Source organism: Vulpes lagopus, chromosome 10 (assembly GCF_018345385.1).
Source record: "Vulpes lagopus strain Blue_001 chromosome 10, ASM1834538v1, whole genome shotgun sequence".
NCBI lineage: Eukaryota > Metazoa > Chordata > Mammalia > Carnivora > Canidae > Vulpes > Vulpes lagopus.
In genome coordinates, this window is record NC_054833.1 from 61137764 (window position 1) to 61161948 (window position 24185).

The 24185-nt window shown below is 40.1% G+C and overlaps 1 protein-coding gene across 2 annotated transcripts; it reads right to left on the minus strand.

The window, feature by feature from the left end:
• Nucleotides 1-468: 468 nt before the first annotated feature.
• LOC121500461 (myosin-4) lies at nucleotides 469-24082 on the minus strand. Of its 2 annotated transcripts, none has more exons than XM_041772185.1 (38): nucleotides 23879-24082; nucleotides 23650-23793; nucleotides 23113-23269; nucleotides 22091-22118; nucleotides 21891-21998; nucleotides 20988-21084; nucleotides 20769-20832; nucleotides 20363-20461; nucleotides 20127-20230; nucleotides 18405-18543; nucleotides 17718-17836; nucleotides 17468-17617; nucleotides 16772-16942; nucleotides 14831-15140; nucleotides 13901-13971; nucleotides 13415-13502; nucleotides 13201-13318; nucleotides 12785-12908; nucleotides 12554-12690; nucleotides 12171-12426; nucleotides 10801-11043; nucleotides 10532-10708; nucleotides 10189-10334; nucleotides 9862-9952; nucleotides 9390-9779; nucleotides 8255-8381; nucleotides 7661-7779; nucleotides 7339-7535; nucleotides 5887-6070; nucleotides 5641-5806; nucleotides 5423-5547; nucleotides 4445-4753; nucleotides 3703-3906; nucleotides 2025-2150; nucleotides 1764-1934; nucleotides 1573-1677; nucleotides 1375-1470; nucleotides 469-621 (listed from the first exon to the last, which is right to left on the minus strand). In XM_041772185.1, the coding sequence occupies exons 1-38, from the start codon at nucleotides 24080-24082 to the stop codon at nucleotides 469-471; spliced, it is 5817 nt and encodes a 1938-aa protein (XP_041628119.1). The 2 variants fall into 2 exon arrangements, with proteins under 2 accessions (XP_041628119.1, XP_041628118.1); XM_041772184.1 differs by having other exon boundaries at nucleotides 20988-21080; nucleotides 21884-21998.
• Nucleotides 24083-24185: the final 103 nt, after the last annotated feature.

Here is a 24185-nt window from a genome sequence, read left to right on the forward strand (position 1 = left end):
TTCCATTTCTCTTTTACCTGATAACTACCTACTCATCTTTTAGGAACTGTTTGAATTGCTGTCTCTCCTGCTGGCTTGAGCTCCTCAAAGGCAGAACGACTGTCATATCCCTGATGCCCACTTAGTATAGACACACACTTGGTTCTCAATAAAATTGGTTGAGTGGATTTGGGGATGCATTAACCACCTTTGTATCCTCTCAGAGAACTGAATTTCCTTTGCCTTCTTTTTCACTGTCCACACTCATTTTTGTCATCATCTGATTGCAAAGTTAGGAGGTTAACAAATGTTGAAGAAATGAGTTAAGTTACTATACCACTGCAGAACGTGTAATTAAGAGAGACATGTATTTTTAGATTGGAAAATTCTCTGCAGATTTTATTGCCTTGATGTTATAATGACATGCTTCATGACAAAGAATTTCACATTTTGCACATTTCTTTGGTCACCTTTCAGCATAATAATGAATTACTCTTCAGTTATGACTTTCGTGTGAACCTCTCGGCTCTTCACCCGCAACTTGTTGACCTGGGACTCAGCAATGTCAGCCCGCTCCTCTGCCTCCTCTAGCTCGTGCTGGATCTTGCGAAACTTGGCAAGGTTGACGTTGGATTGTTCCTCCTGACACAAGAAACGCATTTCAGAGAACATGAATATTTGACATTTTCGGATTCTCACTGCCTTTGTTATGAGAAGCAGCTACTGGATTTACTTCATAAATGAGAAAGCAAAGGTTCTTTTATTTGGTCATGTACTTATTTGGGTGCGAGGCATCTCACACAGTCGCCTCTGTGAACAAGTGGGCTTACAACCCCCCACCCCCACCCCGGTTTTGTCTCTCTCACTTGATTCTCTTCTGGCAAACTTAAGATGCTGGAAGATCAAAGTAGTAGGAATCTGGATCTGTGAGACAAACTTTTAAAAGTAGGCACAGTGGTAGTACTGGGTGAAGAGAAACTTAAGAAGTTTCTGAATTAACAGGACAAGATAGATGATGAGAAAGGAGCCAAATGAAAAATGTTCTGATGGATTTGTTGTGAAGTTCATTTAACAGAGCTTAGACTTCAGAGCCCTCATGCACAGCCCCTGTGAGTGCTAGAGATTCCTGGGAGTAGTGGAGCGTTCCAGATAAGGGAGGGAAGTAGATGGTAACCAAGAAACATTTCTAAACTAACATGGCTGGAAAATTGCTTAAGGAGGTCTCCTAAGGTTCTAGTAATTACTGGTAAACATTTTTCATTCCGAATATTCATTTTCACATCTAATTTTGTACTCTTTTGCCTTAACGAAAGGCTCTTAAATACTATAAACTAAAGACTCCACACAACCTGGGCCTGTTCCTGAACTTTTCTTCCTCATTGTGAAGCTACTCACGGCCTCTTCAGCTTGTCTCTTGTAGGCTTTAACTTTGGTTTGCAATTTGTCCACCAAGTCCTGCAGCCTAAGAACGTTCTTGCGATCTTCCTCAGTCTGAAATGAGAGAGGTAGCAAACAGTGTTGTCACTGAAAATGACTCATCATTTTTATTTTCTTGAGAGTAGTAGGCCTGAGATATATGGAATGGTGGGTCACCTGGTAAGTGAGTTCCTTCACTCTTCTCTCATGTTTACGAAGACCCTTGACAGCCTCAACGTTGCGCTTCTGTTCATTTTCAACCTCATTTTCAAGCTCCCTCACCTGGAAGAGAACAAAAGTGTTTAGCAGGTTGGCTGTAACTAGCTGCATGAGCAGGTGGGGAATTGAATGAAGTGATGGGCACCTACCCTGGCCTCCAGTTTCTGGATCTGTTTCTTCCCGCCCTTCAGGGCCAGCTGCTCAGCCTCATCCAGACGATGCTGCAGGTCCTTCACCGTCTGCTCCAGGTTCTTCTTCATCCGTTCCAGGTGGGCGCTGGTGTCCTGCTCCTTCTTCAGCTCCTCGGCCATCATGGCCGCCTGATCAGCAGTAAAACAAAACCAGTTGAGAAAGGGAAGTGAGCACATCAAGATTCAAGTTTGACGATCACCGTGCTGCCCTCTGCTCACATCGGTGATGGCCTTCTTGGCCTTCTCCTCTGCATTGCGGGCTTCCTGGACGATGTCCTCCATCTCTCCCTGGATCTGGGAAATGTCTGTCTCCAGCTTCTTCTTGGTGTTGATCAGACTGGTGTTCTGGTTAAAATTTATTAAAAAAAGAAAGGGAAGCCCATTAAATTATATTCTGTTTACATTTTCATTTTGACTAGTGTGCTTAGGCAAAAATTCTTGATTCATAAAAATTTCGGGATAAAAACCAAATCAAAAGTGGAGTCTTAAGTTTTTTATCTGTATATCTGTTAATGAATGTTTTCTGAAATTCTTCCAGGTAGAGTTCGATCTTTGATACCAATGGTGTTTGACTATTATCAGTGACTGCTTGTAAGCATGAAGCAGAATCCTGACTCAAGAAAAAATTGAAAGTGCTATACCATGTAGCACCGTGTAGCTCATGGAAAATGGATTACTGATTTTTAGTTGTCCATTCATGTTTGGCTGGCTTTATATTTAAAGGGCATACATAGCATCACTATTGGTACAAAAATGAACCAAACATCTATTATGTTTTGGAAAGTTGATAGTATTTGAAATATTTAATCAATTCAAGGATACTAAGAATGAGTAAGAAAAATGTATTTTAATTTGAATTTAAAATTATTTGTAGTAGTGTGTGATTTTAACATTTCCATGATGGCTATTTCCTTTATTGCAATTTTTAAAAAGTATATCATAATATATGTTTATTATAAAAAGTAGAATATACAAATTAGCAAAATAAGAGGTAAAGAATAAGTATTGTACTCACACTACCCAGAGATAACCATTGATAACACTTTTGTTTATCCTTCTGGATATTTCCTATATATATATATTTTTTAAAAGATTTATTTATTTATTCATTCAGAGAGAGCGAAGAGAGAGGCAGAGACACAGGCAGAGGGAGAAGCAGGCTCCATGCAGGAAGCCCGATGTGGGACTCGATCCTGGGTCTCCAGGATCACACCCCGGGCTGCAGGCGGCGCTAAACCACTGTGCCACCGGGGCTGCCCTCCTATATATTTTTAATAAAAATTACCATCCTTTATATATTATTTTTAAGTTGCTCTTTTCACATTCTATTTTGTGAACTTCTTTGCATGGCAATAGAAATGCATACTATAATGGCTGCTTATTATAAACCTTCTAAGGATATACCACCATTTATTTAGCACATCCATTATAAACAACAAATGCTGAGCACCAGTAACTATGGCCTCTGTGAATTTGGATGAAAAGTTTCTTTTTATATTTCATGTAGTTAGCTTTATGTGCATACAGGATACATACAAATAACTTGGTGGTGTATTCTTTTTCGTCTCTCTTATTTTCTTATCTATTTGCAGCTTAGAGTTGCAAAAGACAAGATGGCCACTAATGTCATATATATGGTTATTATTAGATAGCCTTCTCTGCTTTTTTACAGAAGTTTCTAGAACTCTAAATTTTTTCAAATCAACATGATTATGTGAGCACATAAATATACCTGTGAACTGGCTAGGCCCCTGTATGTCTTAGTAATATACATTTTCCAGAACTTTAGGAAAGGACCCCTACCAAAGTTACTCCTTACTTTACAAGCAAGCTTATCCCCTTAAATTATCTTCAACTTTAGGAAGTACATTTGCTCAACTATTGTCCTGAACCTCACCTGGGTATGCAAGAGTTGCACACGCTCACTAGCATCCAGAAGTTCTTGCTCTGCCACCTTCCTGCTTCTCTCAGTCTGTTCCAGCAATGCCCTTAGCTCTTCAGTCTCAGCCTGCATCAGATTAGCTCTGCGCTCTACCATTGCCAGTTGTTCTTTAAGGTCATCTTGGCCTCTGATGGCATCATCCAAGTGTAGCTGAGTGTCCTACACAGAAAGAGGCAAAGACTGTTACTCATGCTTCAGTTACAAATTTAGAGTCACATACACACTTTGTTCTCAATAACTTAGAGTATGATTAGAGAGGGAAAATCTGTAAGTCTCTTTAATGACAAGTCTTTGTAGCCTAGAGTAGCAGATCTCCTCAAAAGAACAGGGTTGTTCTATTTTAGATATTGAGCCATAAAAGAATAACCATGGCTAAAGCTACAAAATTTCAGATCAAGAAAGCATCCTCAAGATGAGCTACTTTAATGATGTTGTTTTATATGTTAAACAAGTATAAATATATATTTTTAAAATATATGTGTATATATTTATATACATTATACAAGTGAAGTTTATATAAATGAAGTGATTTTGAATTGTCTTCTCTTCAGTCGACAAAGTGAACTTTGTCTAAAGACTTTCCAGATTTCTTTAGGTGTGTTTGTAAAATTTTCAACTGACTACCATATTATTTAGATTTATGTCACATCAATTACACCCAAACTGTATAACACCATACATGTTTATCCCGGCGTACCTTCAGTATTCCTTGCGTGTTTCTAAGATTCCTTATTGCCTCTGCAGCCTGGCGATTGGCATGGTTCAGCTGGATTTCCATTTCATTGAGATCTCCCTCCATCTTCTTCTTGATCCGCAGGGCATCATTCCTGCTCCTGATCTCAGCATCCAGGGTGCTCTGCATTGACTCCACCACTCTGAGATGGTTCCTCTTTAGCTGATCTATCTCTTCATCTTTTTCAGCAATTTTGCGGTCAATCTCAGATTTCACCTGGTTTAACTCAAGCTGGATGCGAAGGATTTTGCCTTCTTCATGCTCAAGAGATCCCTTTATGAAAAGCAAGTTTCAGGTTACTCTTGACTTGTGACCCTCTCAGGAGTAATCTGAGGTGTAATCTGAGACTGGCCCCTATACTTAGAGGGTACAGAAGGACCAAATTAAGAGGCAGGCCACTCCAGCTTGGTAGTGGCAGTTTAATCAGAGCAAAGGGAACTTACATGAGAGGCTTGTCTTGGGTGGCAGGAAGATGATTGGACCCCCGCATCCGCCCACCAAATTCTAAAAGCTTACAAAGGGACCTTAAGTAGATTTAGTCACATATACCACCATATAGGAGTTCTCAACACCACACCACTAGCTCAAGGCTCTGTCTTTAGAGCAACCTCTGGGAGCAGGAGAGGGAAGTGGAACCCACATTCCTGGGATAGTGGGACAGTCCATCAGCAGTCACATCTTTCTGATGGTGTTTTCCTGATTGTTACCTAAAGAGCTGCTTGCTGTTTGTGTTGCACATTATGATGGTTTCTTGAAGAAGGCATTAAAAAAATGTACAAACTTTCATACATCTTAATTTACCCTGTTAGTTCTGCATTCCCAGGGAACAGTACAGTATTTTTCACTGAGTTATCCCCTGCAGCTTTGCAACACGATAACCCTCAGCTGCTATTAATTTTTCAACTTATTTGTAATGCATAAGTGAGTAAATGGAACATGTACCTCTGCTTCTTCCAGGGCAGCCTGTAGTTCACTCTTCTCTTGATCTATTTGTTTCTTTACTTTCTCTAATTCGTGGATATGCTTTCCCCCCTCTGCGATCTGCTCTGTCAGGTCAGAAATCTCCTCTGTGGGTTAATAGTAAAATACCACATTCAATTGAGAGAAATGAAAACTTGTCTCCCTACCATTTTTGAAGTAGAATGGTGACAGAGACTTACGCTGCAAGTTCTTGTTCTCTCGCTTCAGGGTTTCAAGGTGATCCAGGGATTCCTCATAGGCGTTCTTGACCTTGAACAGCTCAGTGCTGAGAGCCCGGGCCTCCTTCTGAGAGGCCTCCAGTTCAGCCTGTGTTTCCTCATACTTCTGTTTCCACTCTGCCAGGACCTGGAAGTACATCAGAACTAAGCCTCTGTAATCAGGAATGAGGCCACTTCCCCCCAGGAAAGCTGGTCATTGTGGGTCACCTTGTCGAAGTTCCTCTGCTTCTTGTCCAAGGCAGCACAGGCCGCATTAGATCTCTCCATGTCAATCATGAGGTCCTCCACCTCACTCTGGAGCCGCTGCTTTGTCTTTTCTAGAGAAGAGCATTTGGAATTCACAGCCTCCACATGTTCCTCAGCTTCCTGCAGACGCTGGGCCAGCTTCTTCCTAAAATGTTGGTCAGTGCAAGTGACCAAGAGCAGGTTTAGAGCTACCACAGTGAACTTTATAAAGCTGCTGACCAGGAAAGCATATTTCCCCCAAGATTCTTTGCTTCTATGTCCATAAATTGTTAAGGTTTTCTAAAATGTCTTCTTAGTACCCATTTTGTCTCTTTAGTTTTCCCTAGTGAATTTTTATCTTCATATCAGGGGTTGTTGAACATATTCATGAGGCCTTTTTCATATGTGTGGTGGTAGTGTGTGCATGCATGTGAGAGTCAGAGAGAGACTGAATGGGCCTATCTGATTATACAGTGGTAGAGACTGCTATCTTCTCTTTACAGACCAGTGCATGTCCACTGAAGAATGGGCCAAGACCACAGCCCTCCCCACGCATGTCAGCTGAGTGAACAATGTGAGGACATGACAGCTGTGAACAAGAGACATATCATCAAAGAATGCTAGGACTAGATAGTGTTCTTAAGTCTTTTTTAACATATTACTGTTCATAAATGAAACTGCAGCCCAGAGTGATGCATGTGAGGTCATAGGATTAATCACTAATTTTTTGGGTCTTGTGCCCCGGCCATTAAATACTGTTCCAGAATTATATTTTCCAAAAGCCCTCCAAACTCTTACTGCTTCCCTCACTAGCTAATACTTCTGTGAAATGCTCCCTCTGCAAATGCCTGCTAGACCCCCTCATTCAGTTTAATTTTAGCAACTACTGAAGATAAATCTAATTTAGAGAAGTTTCCTTCACTGGGAACATAATGATTATTTCCCTTCCATGTGTCATTCCCATGAGTTTTATTCCATAACAAGTGTGTGTTATTAGTAAATCAGTTTATTGATACTGATTGTTAGTTAAATAATGACAGAGTATGATAGTCTTATTCTGAACTTCTAGGTAGGGAAAACTGGTTATTGTTAATTAGAACATTCATAATAATATAGCACTATTTCCATTTTTCCTTATACTGAAAGAAATTCTACTTAATTCTTAAAGGGTGTACTGATAATTTTTTTTTTTCATTTCAGTGGAAAGAAATTTAAGATATTTTTGTAATAGACCAAAATGCAGGGAAAGCTGTGGTCTTGGTCCATTCTTCAGTGGACATGCATGGTCTATAAGGAGAAGATGGTGGATTCCACAACTGTATAATCAGATAAAACTTTACTTTTGTCTTCATGCTTGAAATATTCTTTCTTTTTATTATTTTTCTTTCACTAATTTTAAAATTTTCTTTCTTCCTCTATCATTAGAGCCCGTACTTAGCCTCCTCTAGCTCCTCCGTGCGCTGGATGGCATCTGTCTCATATTTGGTCCTCCACTGGGCGACCTCACTGTTGGCCTTGGACATTGACCTCTGCAGCTCAGCCTTGGCCTCCTGCTCCTCCTCATACTGTTCCCGCAGCAGGTCACAGTCATGGCGGGCTGATTGCAGCGCATGGGCTAAGGCATTCTTGGCCTGGACCAACCAAAAAGTGTGCATTGTACATTTATGTTCTAGTCATTGATACTCTCTAAGGGAAGTTCAAAGGGTGTCATGCTGCAAAGTTAAGTGATTGAAAGTCTTGACTGGAGAATTCTCACCTTAGACTCCTCTTCCAGCTGCCTCTTTAATTCCTCAATCTGTTGTGTAAATGCTTGTTTGCCTCGTGATAGCTGAGACACTAGAGCTTCTTTCTCATCTAGCTGTCGTGAAAATTCACCTGTAAAGACAAAACATGAATAATTTAGTTCTGTTGGCTAGGTGAAGACTAATTTAAAGAATGCTGTAATATTAGAACTCTTACTCCAGTAATGAAAAGAATAACTTAAGAATTTTGATGGGGTTGAGATGGTTATTTCTTGCTTTTTCAAAAATGTGAGCTTTTTTGGATATTTTAGGTCCTTCCTTCCTTCCTTCCTTCCTTTCTTCCTTCCTTCCTTCCTTCCTTCTTTCCTTCCTTCCTTTAGTAATGCTGAGGCAACAAAAATCTCAGTCCAGGGAACTTAATTTTCTTCTAGTTATAGCTTATAATCATTCTTTTTACTGTCTCTCAATGAAAAGAAAAAGGAAATACAAATGAATGATAAATGGACATGTGTGGCTTAAGAAATGATGGCTGTTCAAGTGCATTCACAAATGGAGGCTTGCCTTTGGTTCTCTGGCTCTCTGTGTGCTGGCCGCATGTGCCCACTGACCTGATTCTGTGTGCAAACGAGCCTTCTGGGCTGACAGCTCATTGATAAGGCGTTGTTGTTCCTCTTCCTTTGTTTTCACTTCACTAAGCTGGTCCTCCAGGGTGCGGCATGTTTTTTCAAGGTTTCCCTGTGGTGGGAAGTGAAAAACAGAGAAAGATGATACATTTTTATTTTAAGCCTGGATTTGGGGTAACTGCTTATGAAAAGGAGCTGAGTTGTATTTACTTTTCTATCCACTCCAAAGCTCTGCATGGTACCTTGGATGTAGAGGCACATAATTTGGGCCATAGGAATAAATAAATGGTTGTGAAAAGTAGGTTATTGTCTTTGGAAAACATGAACATCATTTAAATTCTGCATCATGTGGAGTATGATTTTTAGAGAATTTTTTCCCCCCTGAAATTACATTCTTTCATGGTCATAGTGACAAAAGTTAACATGATTTCTGCAAATCAGATAGGAAGATCAAAATGATTCATTTCAATATAGTGATGCCTAATAGGCATAATAGGAATAATTTAAAAATAAAGTAACATTATAGCAACAATGTTGACAATAGCAAACTATGGAAAGAATCCACATGTCCATTGACAGATGAATGAACAAAGAAGATGTGTATTATATATATTATATATATAATACTCAGCCATTAAAAAAATGGAATCTTGCCATTTGCAATGACATGGTTGGAACCGGAGGGTATATGCTAAGTGAAACAGGTCAATCAGAGAAAGACAATTATCATACAATCTCATGGAATTTAAGAAACAAAACAGAGGATCATAGGGAAAGAGAGAAAAAAATGATGAAATCAGAGAGGGAGACAAACCATAAGAGACTCTTAATCATAGGAAGCAAATTGAGGGTTGTGGGAGGGGAGGGGGGAGGGGGATGGGGTAAGTGGGTGATGGACATTAAGGAGGGCACATGATGAAATGAGCACTGGGTGTTATATATAAGGACTGATGATTTGCTGATCTCTATCTCTGAAACTAATAAACTAAAAGTTAATTGCATTTAAATAAAAATGTAAAATGAGATAACATTTAAAGTTTGTACAGTTAGATATATTCATATATAAAGTATCATTTTGAATCTTGCAAATAAAATGGAAAGGGGACAAGTTCATAAAAACCTTGGCTTTGGAGACAGTCTCCATGTTACTGGCAAGGTCATCAATCTCCATCTTCATCTCGCTCTTCTCCTTCTCCAGCTTCTGCTTGACCCTCTGCAGGTTGTCTATCTGCTCCCCGAGCTCGGCCACACTGTCTGCGTGCTTCTTTCTCAGGGTAGCCGCTGTGGCTTCGTGCTGCAGGGTGGCCTCCTCCAGGTCCCTGCGCATCTTCTGGAACTCGGCCTCGCGCTTCTTGTTCATCTCAATCTGGGCAGATGTGGCCCCGCCAGCTTCTTCCAGGCGCTCACTGATCTCCTCCAGTTCCCGGGAGAGGTCAGAGCGCTGCTTCTCTGCTTTGGCCCTGGAGGCGCGCTCTGCCTCGATTTCCTCCTCCAGCTCCTCGATGCGGGCCTGGGAGTGACACATGGACATTAATGCTGACTCACGGCAGCTTTGATTCCTGTAATGCGCAGAAGTGGAGGCTCTTCCTCACCTGTAACTCCTTGATCTTTTTCTGTAGCTGCATTGCTAAAGCCTGCTCATCCTCAATCTTGCTTTGCAGATTGCTCATTTCAAACTCTTTCCTGTTATAGGAGCAACATATAAGCTCTCCATCAATTCTCTTACCAGTTTTCTTTCTCATGAATAGTGGAATGTCTTTATACTGCTGTGTTAAGGATCTGAATACTATATATGTTTTTATAAGTCAATAGTATACCATTTTCATTAAAAAAGTCTAAGGTACCATTTTTTTCCCAGTGTGCCCTGAAGTAATAGTTTAGAGGTCTTTAAAACATATATTTCACTTGAATTGACTCACTTTTTGAGTTTCTCATCGAGTTGCTGCTTATCATTTTCGACATCCATTGTGGATTCTTGGGCCAACTTTAGGTCTCCCTCTAGTTTCCTCTTGGCTCTTTCTAGGTCCATGCGGAGTTTCTTTTCTTGTTCCAGAGATCCTTCAAGCTGAATATATTGTGTATTTTATTTATTTCAGTCCTAAGGCACTGAGCCATATGTTACTAACCATCAAAGGAGAATTTTAAAAGATACACCAAATAGCATGGGAATTTTAATTATTATTTTCAAAGCCACAGTGAAGGGCTTATGAGCATGTCACAACTGTTTATCTTGAGATGAAATACTGTGTTTTTCACACTTACATCATCCACTTGCTGCTCTAGCTTGGTTTTAGCTTTGGTCATGGTGTTGACTTTGTCCTCTTCTGCCTGCAGGTCATCCAGGGTCTGCTGGTGGGCCTCTTGGAGGGCCTTCTTCTCCTTGGTCAGCTTTGCGATGGTTTCATCCAGGCCTGCCATCTCTTCTGTGAGGTTTTTCACCTTAAAAAATTAAAAAAGAAATGATACCTGCTCTAAAGCAGCTTACTAGGGGGGCAGAATCTCTTTGTGGTGGAACAGAATATGTTTCATACCTTGTTCTCTGTGGCATGCTTCTCCTTTTCAACCTTGGCCAGGGTCAGCTCAAGGTCATCAATATCTTTCTTGAGCTCTGAACACTCGTCCTCCAGTTTCCTCTTCTTGGCTGTCAGCTCAGCATTGATCTCCTCCTCATCCTCTGCTCTCTCAGTCACCTCCTTGATCTTGGCCTCCAGCTGGATTTTAGTTTTAATCAGCTGGTCACATCTCTCCTCTGCATCAGCCAAGCCATCTGCTTCCTAATGAGAGAAATGAAATGATATAATTTGAGCTATATCTATAATCACACAGTAATTTATTAAAACATGGATATTTCTGTGACTTAACCAGTTTGATCAAAACAATGCCAACTTTATTTATTTTAATTTTAATTTTTAAAGATTTTATCTATTCATGAGAGACATGGAGAGAGAGGCAGAGGCATAGGCAGAGGGAGAAGCAGGCTCCCTGTGGGGAGTCCAATGTGGGACTCAAATCTCAGGACCCCTGGATCACGACCTAAGTCAAAGGCAGACACTCAACCCCTGAGCCACCCAGGCACCCCCATATGCCAACTTTTAAAAGTCTAATGGACAAAATGTTAGTACTTTTAATGTATTGATTATAATAACAGATTTCCTCCAACTATCCATGTATGGAAGGTCAGATCAGGAAAAACTAGTCTTTTGGGAAAATCTACACCTGTGCTACTTTGGAAACATCACATTAATTCTAGGATTCTGTTTCCTCACATTCAAGGGAGTTAATAATTTAACCTTTCCTTGCCCTGGTAAGAACAACATAGCCTCTATTTATGTACACAAATATCCACTAAGGAAAGAACAGTCTCACCTAAGAGAAGGTTCTGTAAAGAAAGGAAAATGTCCATGGTCATCTTTATGACTTTGCTCATTGGGCAGCCTGGGTGGCTCAGCGGTTTAGTGCCACTTTCAGCCCAAGGCCTGATCCTGGAGACCTGGGATGGAGTTCCACATCAGGCTCCCTGCTTGGAGCCTACTTCTCCCTCTGCCTGTCTCTGCCCACCCCCTCTCTATCTCTATCTCTATCTCTATCTCTATCTCTATCTCTATCTCTATCTCTATCTCTATCTCTCATGAATAAATAAAATCTAAAAAAAAAAAAAAAGAATGACTTTGGTCATTGATGACTGTACTGTGTATGAATGTGCCTATGATCAGATACAGCATAATTGGTGACTTCACATCTATTGCTTCTTTTGGTCTGAGTCTTCGTATTTTTGAATGACAATTGCAGCACTTGAGCTAGTAGAAACCATTGATCAGAAACCTTAAGCTAAAACTTTTTCATATCCACTCCACAGTATATGCGGGTTAAGAAGTGATTGAGCTGTGCAGTGGACACTCACAGATTGAACTTGGAGCTGCAGGTCATTTTTCTCTTGCATCAAAGCTACCATCTTCTCTTCAAGCTCTTTCCTTTTTGCCTCTGACTTAGCCAGCTCTTCCTTGGTCTTCTCAAACTCTTCCTTCATGTTGGCCATCTCCTTTTCTGTCTCTGCACTCTTGAGGAGTGGCTTGATCTTGAAATACAGCTTCATCCAGGGCCAGTGCTTGACATTCATGAAAGCACGGACGTTGTACTGGATGCAGAAAATGGACTCTCTGTAGGAATGATAAAAAATGCAAAAAAGGAATGATTGGATAGTGATTGTCACTCAACAGAAGTAATGACTGTATCATATTCAACTATGAAAATGCAGAGAATGAGGACTTGGATTCAGTCCCTCACCTCCTCTCCATCATCTTCTTGAATTCCACCCTCATCAGATAGCCCCTGCACACGGCTTGGGTGCGTGTGATGAGTTGAGCCAGCTTTTCATCTCGCATCTCCTCTAGAGTTCCCAACAGGCCAGCTTTAAAGAAAACCTTGCCAGAGAACAAGCTAAATATGTTATTTCCACTCATGAGAAAGTCCAAAGGTGATGAAATTATGATAGAGATAGATTTAGGTTGATGGTACCTTGGTATGACCAAATTTGTACTGGGTGTGGTCGATGTCAATAGACCCTAGAAGTTTCTCAGAAGCCTTCTTACTGTCAATGAACTGACCCTCTGGGATAGCACTCGCATTTAGAACCTTGTATCTATCAAAATATAAAGAATGTAAAAGTGTGGTTTTTCTTATTACTAGCTATCATTGAAAATATGTAGAATGAGCTTTGGAGAAAAAAATTTTCATTAAAATAATCAAGCAGTGCTTTAGTTGAACCTTGGGAAAATATGTTTAAAAACTTACGATAATATAAAGCAAGCCTTCACTCTTTTAAGATCACCTTTCAATTAATTGCATTTCAAGGAAGTTAAAAGATGTTTGAATGGTGTGGTGATATTGATCTAGACTAGCACATTGAAAGGGAAAAATAATGAGAAACAAACCTCTGTTTGAAGTCTGCATAAAGAATCCTGCTTGGGAACCCCTTCCTGCAGATGCGGATCCCTTCCAGCACACCGTTACACCGCAGCTGGTGCAGGACAAGTTCATGCTCCATGGCCCCTTAAAAGAAAGAAAGAAAAAAAAAAAGATGTGTTTTCTATTGTAGTAGTCTAATAAGAAGTTACACTGGAGTCTTACTTGGGTATCATGTCTTACCAGGAGTTTTAGTTTCATTGGGAATGAGACAGCGTACAAAGTGGGGATGAGTGCTCCTCAGATTGGTCATCAGCTTATTTAAATTCTCCTGTAAATCATATGAAAAGTTTTGAAGTCCTTTTTTGTTGCATCTACATAAGAGTCCCTGTCAATGATCTGTACTTCATGTGCCCCATTTCATGAATAAAGTAAATATAACTGACTGCAGTGATTGCTTTTAAGAGAGGGTTTGATTTCATGTGAAATTTGCTCAACACTAGATCTTTTAGGTTTGGAGTTTTAAGGGGAACTGATTCATTTATTGTAAGGACTAGAAGCACATTGTGGATTTTTGTTTTGTTAAATTTTTTCCTAACACATTTTTCATTTTACTTTGTATAGCATTGCTTTTTTCAGTTTCACCGTAGATTTCTTTTAAAAAGTTGCTTAAAGTTATGATAATTTTGTTACAGAAATTATCTTCTGGCATTCAAGAATATACTGTACCCTGAAAAGGGCTGACACTGTCTGGAAAGAAGAACCCTTCTTCTTGCCACCTTTTTTTCCACCGCCACTTTCTGAAAAATAAAATAGAAAAATTAAAACTATTTGCAATAGCTTTTTAAGTACTGTCCATAGGTACGAGGACTACCAGAATTCCTCCTGGAATTTAAGTTTGCACTCATTCATTTGTATCATTCCTGTTTTTCTTTCTGTATCTTTCCTCCAACTATAGAATAGGAAAATAGAAGCATTGGCTCACATTATAAGTATTCAGGAAAACAACAACAATAAGAGAACTGTGGATTAAAAGGGCAGAGGTGGGGAAGGGATGGGCCTCCTCTCCTCCAGATCAGCAAAGTGAGTCCCCTGAAGGAAGTGTCCAAGAGATAGAGTAGTAATATCCTCTTCATGCATGCTGGTCCCAGAGAACTGGCAAAGTTGCATACTTGGTACTGGGTGGGTAAGCCTCAACTAACCTGCAGGCAGGTCTTATTTCCTATTTGCTTTTGCTTCTATACTGTCACTTCTCTCTGGTCCTACGGGACTTAGGAGAACAGAACTTCAATTCCTCAAGCACTATTGCCTTGACAAAGGATTTCCTCATCTCCAACTTAGCTGGATCCTTGAAGGAACCAGTACTATTAAAATAGTAGAAATGAGCTATATAATCTTGAGCAAGTCATTTATCCTCTAAGTGTGTCTGCATTGGTGAAATGAAGCCATGAACAAAACGATCCATAGTGTCAGTTTTATCTCTGAAAGCTTATGGTCATGAGACCATACCACACTTATTATAAAGCATCCTTCCTTTCATTAAGTCTATATTGGCCAGTGTTTTTCATGTTTGGTTTTGCTGTAACTATATTGGTCTCTGATAAAGCGTATATTTCTGTTTTGTGACTCTGTGAACATACTAATGATATTAAGAATGACCTGCTTCAGCACTTTGTCCCCCAGCAAAGAGAAGAGCCAGAGTCTTCATTCCAGACTTCTGGTATAGCCCAACCACGGTCTCATTCAGAGGGTCCTTGTTCTTGTCAAGCCAGCCAGCAATGTTGTAGTCCACAGTGCCTGCGTAGTGGACCAGCGAGAAGTGTGCCTCTGCCTTGCCTTTGGCAGGCTTGGGCTTCTGGAAGTTGTTGGACTTGCCCAAGTGCTGTTCATACAGCTTGTTCTTGAAGGAGGTGTCTGTGGCCTTGGGGAACATACACTCTTCTTCCAGGATGGAGAAGATGCCCATAGGCTGAGAGTAGAAAAAAATGGATGATAATAATGAGTTACTCAGAAAAATATGCTCCAATAGTTTATGCATACTTGGTAGAAACCTGAAAATGTTCCAAAAGAAGATTTGGGATGATAAGAAATTAAATAAGCATGATCCTACTTTATTGCCTCTTCTCTGCTACTGAAAGGTGATGAAATAGTCATGTACCAAGGACATATGGGAAGTATGTTTGCTAGAAAGACTCAATTAAAAAAAGAAGAAGCCCATCTGTGCCATTTGGCAAATTTTATGTTCAGAGTATAAAATTAAATTCCAAGACTACCATTTCAAAGCTGAATTCTTTATCCTGTAAATGTATGTATCTAAATGCTTTCTTTCTTCTTGACAATGTAACTTTCTTCACCTTAAATCTAGACATGACAAAAGTATGAAGAGGAGGGCAAGGGAATGGGGTGACTGAGTGACAGGCACTGAAGGGGGCACTTGATGGGATGAGCACTGGGTGTTACACTATATGTTGGCAAATCAAACTCCAATAAAAAATATACAAAAAAAAAAAGTATGAAGAGGAGAGAAATTAAGGATAATGATTAAAAATTACCCATTCCCAGGAGGAGGGTGCATCTCATGTTGTATCATTAGAACTCTTTGTACTCTGAGCAGTGTTCTCTTCTCCACGGTGGAGGTAAGTGATGATAATTTAGTTTTGCTTTGTAAGCAGATTGACTCCTGTTTCAGTGGCAAGTTTGATATAAAAGACTAATAGGAAATCCAATGTTGATGATTTTGCTTCAGTCTTAAATTGTCTCCTTAAACTATTTTGATGTCCCAGGAACTGAGTACTGTGTTGTTTTCATGAATAGCAGAGATATTATGTCACCAAATTAAAATTATTCCTCAAAAAAAAAAAATTATTCCTCAAATTGGGTAGACCTAGTCTGATGTGATACTCTCATCTTTAATATTTTTGTGTTTGCTTTTCCTTTCCCACTGCTTCAGGTAGTGTTGACATATAACTATATACTTTTTTGGTATCTATGAGTTCCCAATACACATTTGAAATTGTTTAATGTTTTCACATATTCAAAACTGATAGACTTATTGCCCTATCTCCTAGACAAAGGAGAATTCAGGGTTCATTTTCCAGGCAAGAACGTAGAGAGGTTTGGTGTTTATTCAGTAGTTGTCAGAGGTGTTAATGCCTGCAGTAAGTGAAGAGCTACCCTTCCAGCCTGGAAGACATCTTGACACATTCTGTCTTGATACCCATGAAGGATGATCCATGCACAACACACCAGCATGGAATCGCCAGGATCAATGATAGTACTCAGAGGCCTAGCTGCAATTTCATTCCTTTCTCCCCTGCATGTGAGATTATGCAGGAACAACAGTGAAGAAGAGTGAAGTTATAAGAGGGAGAAACATGCATCTAGGTGTCTGTGTATATGCCTGTTGCATTGCTGTCATTTTTCTGTGAAAAACTATTCATGAATAGTACATCACTTGCAACACACCAGACAACTGATAAGAGTACACAAGCATGTCATCAAACACCACTGCTTGCTCTTTGAGAATTGGGATTGCAGTTAAGCATAAGGAGGTGGACAGTTTGTTTTTCATATACTGAAGGCTTGAAAAGTCACACAGACCTTCTCAATGAGCTCAATGCAAGCAGCCAGGTCCATCCCGAAGTCGATGAACTCCCACTCGATGCCCTCCTTCTTGTACTCCTCCTGCTCCAGCACGAACATGTGGTGGTTGAAGAACTGTTGTAGCTTCTCATTGGTGAAGTTGATGCACAGCTGCTCCAGGCTGTTGAACTATAGGAGAAGATAAGTATAGGAAATTACAACTTAAGTATTTGTACCTATAGGGGAGCTACTAATACTTTCTTCTGAATTTAAGGGATTTTGGTTTATTAAATTACAAATGTTGTTCACGTTGTTTTCTTAATATATGACATGATTCTAAAGAAGGTGAATTAACTCCTCAAATACTTTACTTTTTGGATGAAATCAATAGGGAAAATACTATTAACTAAGGAGATCTTTAAATATTCTCTTAGAGTAATTTAAGAAAGCATTTCTCTACCTATCTGTTTGGATCCAGGATAAATGTTGAATATTTATTAACTTTTCACAGACCATTCTCTGTGACTTCTAGACTTGAAAGAAATGTTCTCTTTCTTTATACCAATTTACTACTTGTTTTGAATCTCCTTAGAGGCTCTTCTTTTCCACAAATTCCATTTTGTACTTTTTATACAGATAATTTTGAATGCTCTAAGAAAATATCAAATGACTGGGGATTAGCATTTGCTAATTTTCTGTCCGTTCACTACTCACATCAAAGATCTCAAAGCCGGCGATGTCCAGGACCCCGATGAAGTACTGCCTGGGCTGCTTGGTGTCCAGCTGCTGGTTGATGCGGGTGACCATCCACAGGAACATCTTCTCGTAGATGGACTTGGCCAGAGCACCCACAGAGTTGTACACCTTCAAGAACAGTGATGGTTTGGTTTTTTGAGTTGAACACAGTCATGGAGCCTTGGGTTTCCTGTGGCTCAGACAAATCAGGGGGTTCAGTCATGTTTACCTGCTGCACAGTCTGGCCTTTGGTGACATATTCATTGCCAACCTTCACCCTAGGGTAGCAGAGGGCTTTGAGCAGGTCAGCAGAGTTCAGGCTCTGGAGGTAGGCCGCCTTGTCAGCAACTGCAAGAACAAGGCAACAGCGGTGAAACCAAGCACAGCTTACACAGTTTAAGGTGTGAAGGGTAATGACACACACACAAAAAAAGTTTTGCTTGAAGAGGAATATATGCAAATGTGACAAAACCATTTGTCACACTAATTTTAGTCAATTTTTTTTGAGTGGATAATTTAGAATGTAGGGAATTGATGCTCTGTGTGGTATTTAAAATATAGCTAAAGTAGACCACAGATAAAAATAATTTGAGAAATTCGAATCTAGAGGAGTAGTGACAGGAAAATTCTAATCGTTTTTTTTTTTTCTTCCAGTGCATGTGGGTATGGAATTTATTAACTGGAATAGAAAAGGTTTTAATAAGATGGTAAATACTGGCTAACAGTGAGTCAGTGAAAATGGGAATGAGCAGAAGTCACACCTCCACAAACCTCAGTTGTGTAGAACATGCATGTGTTATTTCTGTCATCTAATACTTTTCCCTGCCGTCAGGTCAGGAAAGTGAAAGCTTGGCCCCTGCCCTTGAACTGATGGTGTCGGCTCTGTCAGCTGAATGATGTGAGCAGGGAGTGGTACCTTCCGTGCCATCTGGCTCAGCCTGCTCCTCCCTTTGCTTCTGCTTGAACTTCATGTTCCCGTAATGCATTACAGCCCCCGTGAGCTTGTAGATGGCTGCCTTTTCATCAGGGCTAAAACCCAGGATGTCCACAGCACTCTGTGGAAAGAGTTGAATTTAACTCAGCTCCCAGTTTGCACCACGGCAGACACCTTCAGGACACTGGGGCCTGCCTCCCCACCTTCTCATTATGTCTTGACTAGTACCTTGCTGTTTTCAAAAGGCAATCATATTCTTCAGCACTTTGTTCCACAAAACAGTATCAATAGGTATGCATCAGTTTCTGATTGAGTCATGGGGACAGTGAAGATCTTGTATGACCTGTCCATGCTCACCTGGCCAAGACTCAGAGCCTTGACGTTGGATGCCAAAGCCAACACTCTTCCTGTTTCTCCACACTAACGAGGCCTTGCTCCATAGGTTTCTTATCTCATGGATTTCCTTTGCCTCACAAATCTGTTGCCTCCTTTTCGTCCTGTGATGTCCGAGTCAAATATGGAATCCTAGCCTGTCTCCCTGGATGTTATTATGATGGATGCAGTTGGGAAGAGGATATGAGGAGAAGAGCAGTGGCCCTTGAGTTTTTCCCTGTGTGCATCTCTGATACCAGGTTGCAGCTCAGCTGGCCATGAGATGCCTGGCAGTTCACCTGGTTGTTACTCATACAGGGAAGAGACATTTGTGAAAAGAACTCCTTTATTGGAATATTGTTGTGTCTTTTTTCTCTAGCAGGTTTTGATCACCTTAGTTGGCCATGCTGGGCTTTGCAAAGGCTCATGCACTGGAGACAAGACATCAGACAAGGCAGGGGGAGTTCATTTATATAGTACTCAAGTCTCCTAAGACTCTTTCTCCAGATTATTTTACCTCCAGTTCCAGCTCACTGACTTAAACCATTTAAAACACCTAGAAATTAACAAAGTCTTGGAGCAAGACTATAATGCTTTTTTTTTTTTAAACTTCTGACACTAGAGTTTATTTCTCAACTCCTTAACCCTTTTGGACATAAGAATAATAATGAGGCAAAGCTGGTAAAAGCTGATATTTATGAGATGAAGGCACATAAATAGTTTATAGATTTTTTTGAAAATAATATTTTAAGAGAAGAAGTGTTTTTTTGTAAGCAACTCTCAATCCTATCTTGGGAATTTGGGATACTCCCACTGGTATTAAAGTTAATCAAAGAAGGTTGACTATTAAGAAATGAGAAAGAAAACATGAAATATGTATAAAGTATATGTATAAAGAAAATAAGCCAAAGAGTAATGATCCTTAAAAAAAAGGTGGGGGAGAGAAAGAATCTGTAGTTCCAGAAATGAAAGTAAAGGCTCACAGAGTCCAAAAAGAGAATTTTTGAGGTTAGAGAATTCATTTCTTCAAATGTTGTATAGAGGGGAGAGGGGAATACTGTTAGCCCACAGAGTTACATTTGAAACAAAACTTGTGTTTACATCTGACTATAGAGGAACTGTGGAAATACCATGTTCTATTATTAAAGCTTTCTGATACCTAGGCTGGAGGGCAGGCATTGAAATATCCTATAATTTTATTCCAAGGGTAAGGAAGTCTGGAAGGTAATATTGCCTATATTGCCTTTCCATGGATGGCATTCACTCTGTGGTGAGGAGTGTTGTATAATGCAAGATTAATTTGTTTTTTCTTGTTCTGTACCTATTACTTACATCTGTGGCTATCAACTCTTCCTGATCATCGATGCTGGGCACCGTAATTTCACCTTGACTGACAAAGGCAAAGTCATATGGGTTGGTGGTGATCAGAAGCATTTCTGTACACATGAAGAAGAACAAATGTAGACAGAATTACTTTGGTCATCAAAAACATTTTAGGGGGATTTCTTACAAAAAAAAAAAAGGGCTTTTATTCTCCCTGGTAGAAATAAATCATAGATACTTCTTACCAATAAGCTCTGGTTTCTTGTTGGACATGATTTGGTAAAATATGTGGTAGCTTCTTTCAGCCTTTAGCTGGAAAGTAACTCGAGACTTCTCTAGCAGATCTAGAAAGCCAAGTTGAGCGCACAGAAAAGAAAAGCCACAATGGAAAATTAAGCATACGAAAAGTTCATACAAGATGATAACAAGATTGTCAGTATAGTCCCCCAAAGAAGAATATTGTCGGGCAGCCCCGGTAGCTCAGCGGTTTAGCGCCGCCTTCAGCCCAGACCTGGGATCGAGTTCCATGTTGGGCTCCCTGCATGGAGCCTGTTTCTCCCTCTGCCTGTGTCTCTGTGTCTCTCATGAATAGATAAATAAATAAAATCTTAAAAAAAAAATATTGTCAGTCACTAATCCTCATTAACTTACATGTTTCAATATCTGCAGAAGCCAGTTTGCCTGTTGCACCAAAATGGATCCTGATGAATTTACCCTTAAAAAGGCAAAGAAAGACTTTTTGTACATTTTCAAAGGCAGACAAGTTTTTTTCTTTAGCTACAGACCAAACAGATGGGAAAGATATTGATACCACATATACAGAAGTGTCAGTGCTGATCCTCGCATGATAAGGAAGACCAGGAGACTTACAAAGCGAGAGGAGTTGTCATTCCTTACGGTCTTGGCATTGCCAAAGGCCTCCAGTAGAGGGTTGGCGCTGATGATCTGATCTTCAAGGGTCCCCTTAAGAGAAATGAGTAAGATAGATAAAGAGACCCCACGAAAGATGCAGTCTGCCGAAATGCCTTTCCATTAACTTCCTCCCCTGCTTGGTTCCCCGCTCTCAGGATTCTGTAACTTTTGGGTGAGGCTGGCTGGCTTGCTTCCTTTTTCTTTTTTTTTTTTTTTGCTTCCTTTTTCTTTTTCCCTCTCTCCCTGTCTTTCTTTCCCTCCCTCCCTCCCTTCCTTCCTTCCTTCCTTCCTTCCTTCCTTCCTTCCTTCCTCAAACACATTTCTTTCTTTTTTTAAAGATTATTTGAGAAAGGGAATTTGTGAGCAGGGCTTTTATAAAGTGAATAGAAGGAAGACACATTGGGGGAGGGGGTACTCTAGTGATATGGTCTTAGGCCCATTTTTTCCCCTCCTAATAAATAGTTGTGAGAACTTCTTGTTTTTTATTTTTGTTTGTTTGTTTTGTTTTGTTTTTATGAGAACTTCTATCTATTGTACCTGGCAACACATCTCATTCTCACAGCCCAGCCACCCAAGAGTTATTTTGCAAATTTTGGCATCACCTGGAATTGGTTGCTATGGCTCTGAAGAACCTTGGCCAAATAATTGAAAGCCTAGGATTTCTTCTTCTTCTTCTTCTTCTTCTTCTTCTTCTTCTTCTTCTTCTTCTTCTTCCTTCTTCCTTCTTCCTTCTTCCTTCTTCCTTCTTCCTTCTTCCTTCTTCTTTCTTCCTCTTCTTCTCTTCTTTTCTTCTTCTTCTTCTTCTTCCTTTTTCCCTAGGATTTCTTCTCTTCTGGGATGAATATCGTACCCACCTGCATTTTGCCAGGAGTAGATTCCTCTTTTTTCTTCTCTCCAGTAATGGCAATTGTTGCAAAGTACTGGATGACACGCTTGGTGTTCACAGTCTTCCCTGCACCAGATTCTCCACTGTCAAGTCCGCACAGAGGAAAAAGTGACAATCTAAGTAACCACTACAGTGATCAAAATTCAACAGAAAGAAAGGCATGAAATCTACATACGTAATCAGGATCGACTGGTTCTCACGATCTGTGAATGAGAAATTGGAGATAATATTGAAAAATATACTTAGCACATAAAAGTTTTGTAAACTCAAAATTGTCTTTTAAAGCTCTCTCTCACACACACACGAAAATTGTATCAATAGTTACTTTTATTTTTTCACAATATTCTTTTTTAAATAAGTAGCAAAAGATGTGCTAAATAGTGTGTTGACTCCTGTTAGTGTGATAGAATATGTAATGCACTATTTCACCATACGATCTTTGAGGATAATTTATCAATGTCAGGTGAATACTAGTTCTGTGTTCCATTTACTCACTTGGTTCATAGTTCAAAATCATGTTATGTCAACCCAAAGTTTTGTGTAGTAATTGTGATAACTTGTACTATGAGCTTTCAAAGCTTACTTTTTAAGAGAGATGGTATATTAGCTATAATTAAAATGCTTAGTTCGTATCTAAATTTGGTTAATTTTGATCTGGAATATGCATTAATTAGTTTGGATTTTAGCATAGAAACCTAAGCAGAATTCTCTGTGCTTTTGAAACTAGTCCATTTTATTATTTTTAAAAAACATTTTATTAACTTTAGAGAAAGAGCATGCATGAAGGGGAGATGTGGGAGGATCAGAGGGGGAGGAGTGGGGAGGAGAAAGAATTTCCAGGAGATTCCACACTGAGAGTGGAGTTTGACTCAGGACTCCGTCCCATGACCCTGAGATCACAACCTGAACCAAAACCAAGATGAGCCATCCAGGCACCCCTGGCCCATTTTATTCTAAATATATTTCCCCAATTATATTATACATATTATATTATATTATATTATATTATATTATATTATATTATATACTATAATATACTAATAGTATTAGTATACTATGATTATACTGTTATTACTATTGTGTCTGTGCTGAACATTTTATTCTCCAAGTACTGCCTCTGTGTCATCTTTGTTCTCAGTATATGTACTTTATAGCTTTATAAATGGCTCTATAAATTATAATTATGGACTCACTCACCAGTCAGCATGAACTGATAGGCATTGTCAGAGATGGAGAAGATGTGGGGTGGGGCCTCCTGGCGCTTCTTGCCTCGGTAGGCCGTCACCACCTCGGGGTTGTACACCGGCAGCCACTTGTAGGGGTTGACAGTGACACAGAAGAGGCCCGAGTAGGTCTGTGGGAAATGACAAGGTTGCTGTGTCAGCCGTCACCTCATTAATCTGCCTTGGAAATACTGCTTACTGTGCCAAATGAGAGGGACCTGAGCACTGTGTCAGTTGTCCTAAGACTTGATTGTCTCATTCCCTGGCTGCCTCCTGCCCACACGTGCCCTATACAATATGCTTCCTTTCGTTTGTCCACGAATTCAGCATTAAGTAGATGATTTGTTACATGAACATATTCAGATACTTCAGAATTCACAACACTAGCCAGATGATCAGTCTTAAACTTGTAAACAAATCAGAAAATAAAATCTTTAATTGGTTTTAGCTTAAGTCCATAGTTCACGGTCTTAAGTTAGCGAAAAGTGGAAAGGAAAACGGCAATGCTCACATAGATCATCCAGGCTGCATAACGCTCTTTGAGGTTGTACAGTACAGCGGGCTCATGCAGGTGTGTCATCATAGCCATGTCTTCAATCTTGTCATACTTGGGAGGGTTCATGGAGAAGATTTGATCTTCCTTAACTGTGACAGTCTGTTAAGAAAAGAAGGAGCTGGTGCATATGGTCCAAGCAGAAGAGGACCAGATATGCCTCCCTGTCCCTCCTTATGTTACTTACAGTCCCAGCTTCGGTCTTCACTGTCACCTTTCCCGCTTCCCTGCTCTGCACTGTACTTTTCACATAGGACTCCTTAGCGTCCACCACAAAGACAGAATTCTTGGCATCAAAGGGCCTATTCTGGGCCTCAATCCGCTCCTTTTCAGACTTTCGGAGGTACGGAGCAGCCTCCCCAAAAACAGCCATCTCTGCATCAGAGCTCATGGTTGCAGGTTACTGGTGGCAGCCCAGCACCGATGTAACTAAAGGGTAGAAACAGAGCTGGACAGTGACCCATGGTGAGGGTGAACGTTGTCCTATTGGTGTC

Coding starts and splice junctions, on each gene's coding strand:
- LOC121500461 (XM_041772184.1), bottom strand. CDS start 24,082: ATGAGCTCTGATGCAGAGATGGCTGTTTTTGGGGAGGCTGCTCCGTAC. Junction 12,427..12,553: donor AAGAAGATGATGGAGAGGAG/GTGAGGGACTGA, acceptor TCATTCCTACAG/AGAGTCCATTTTCTGCATCC. Junction 1,935..2,024: donor CCAAGAAGGCCATCACCGAT/GTGAGCAGAGGG, acceptor ACTGCTGATCAG/GCGGCCATGATGGCCGAGGA.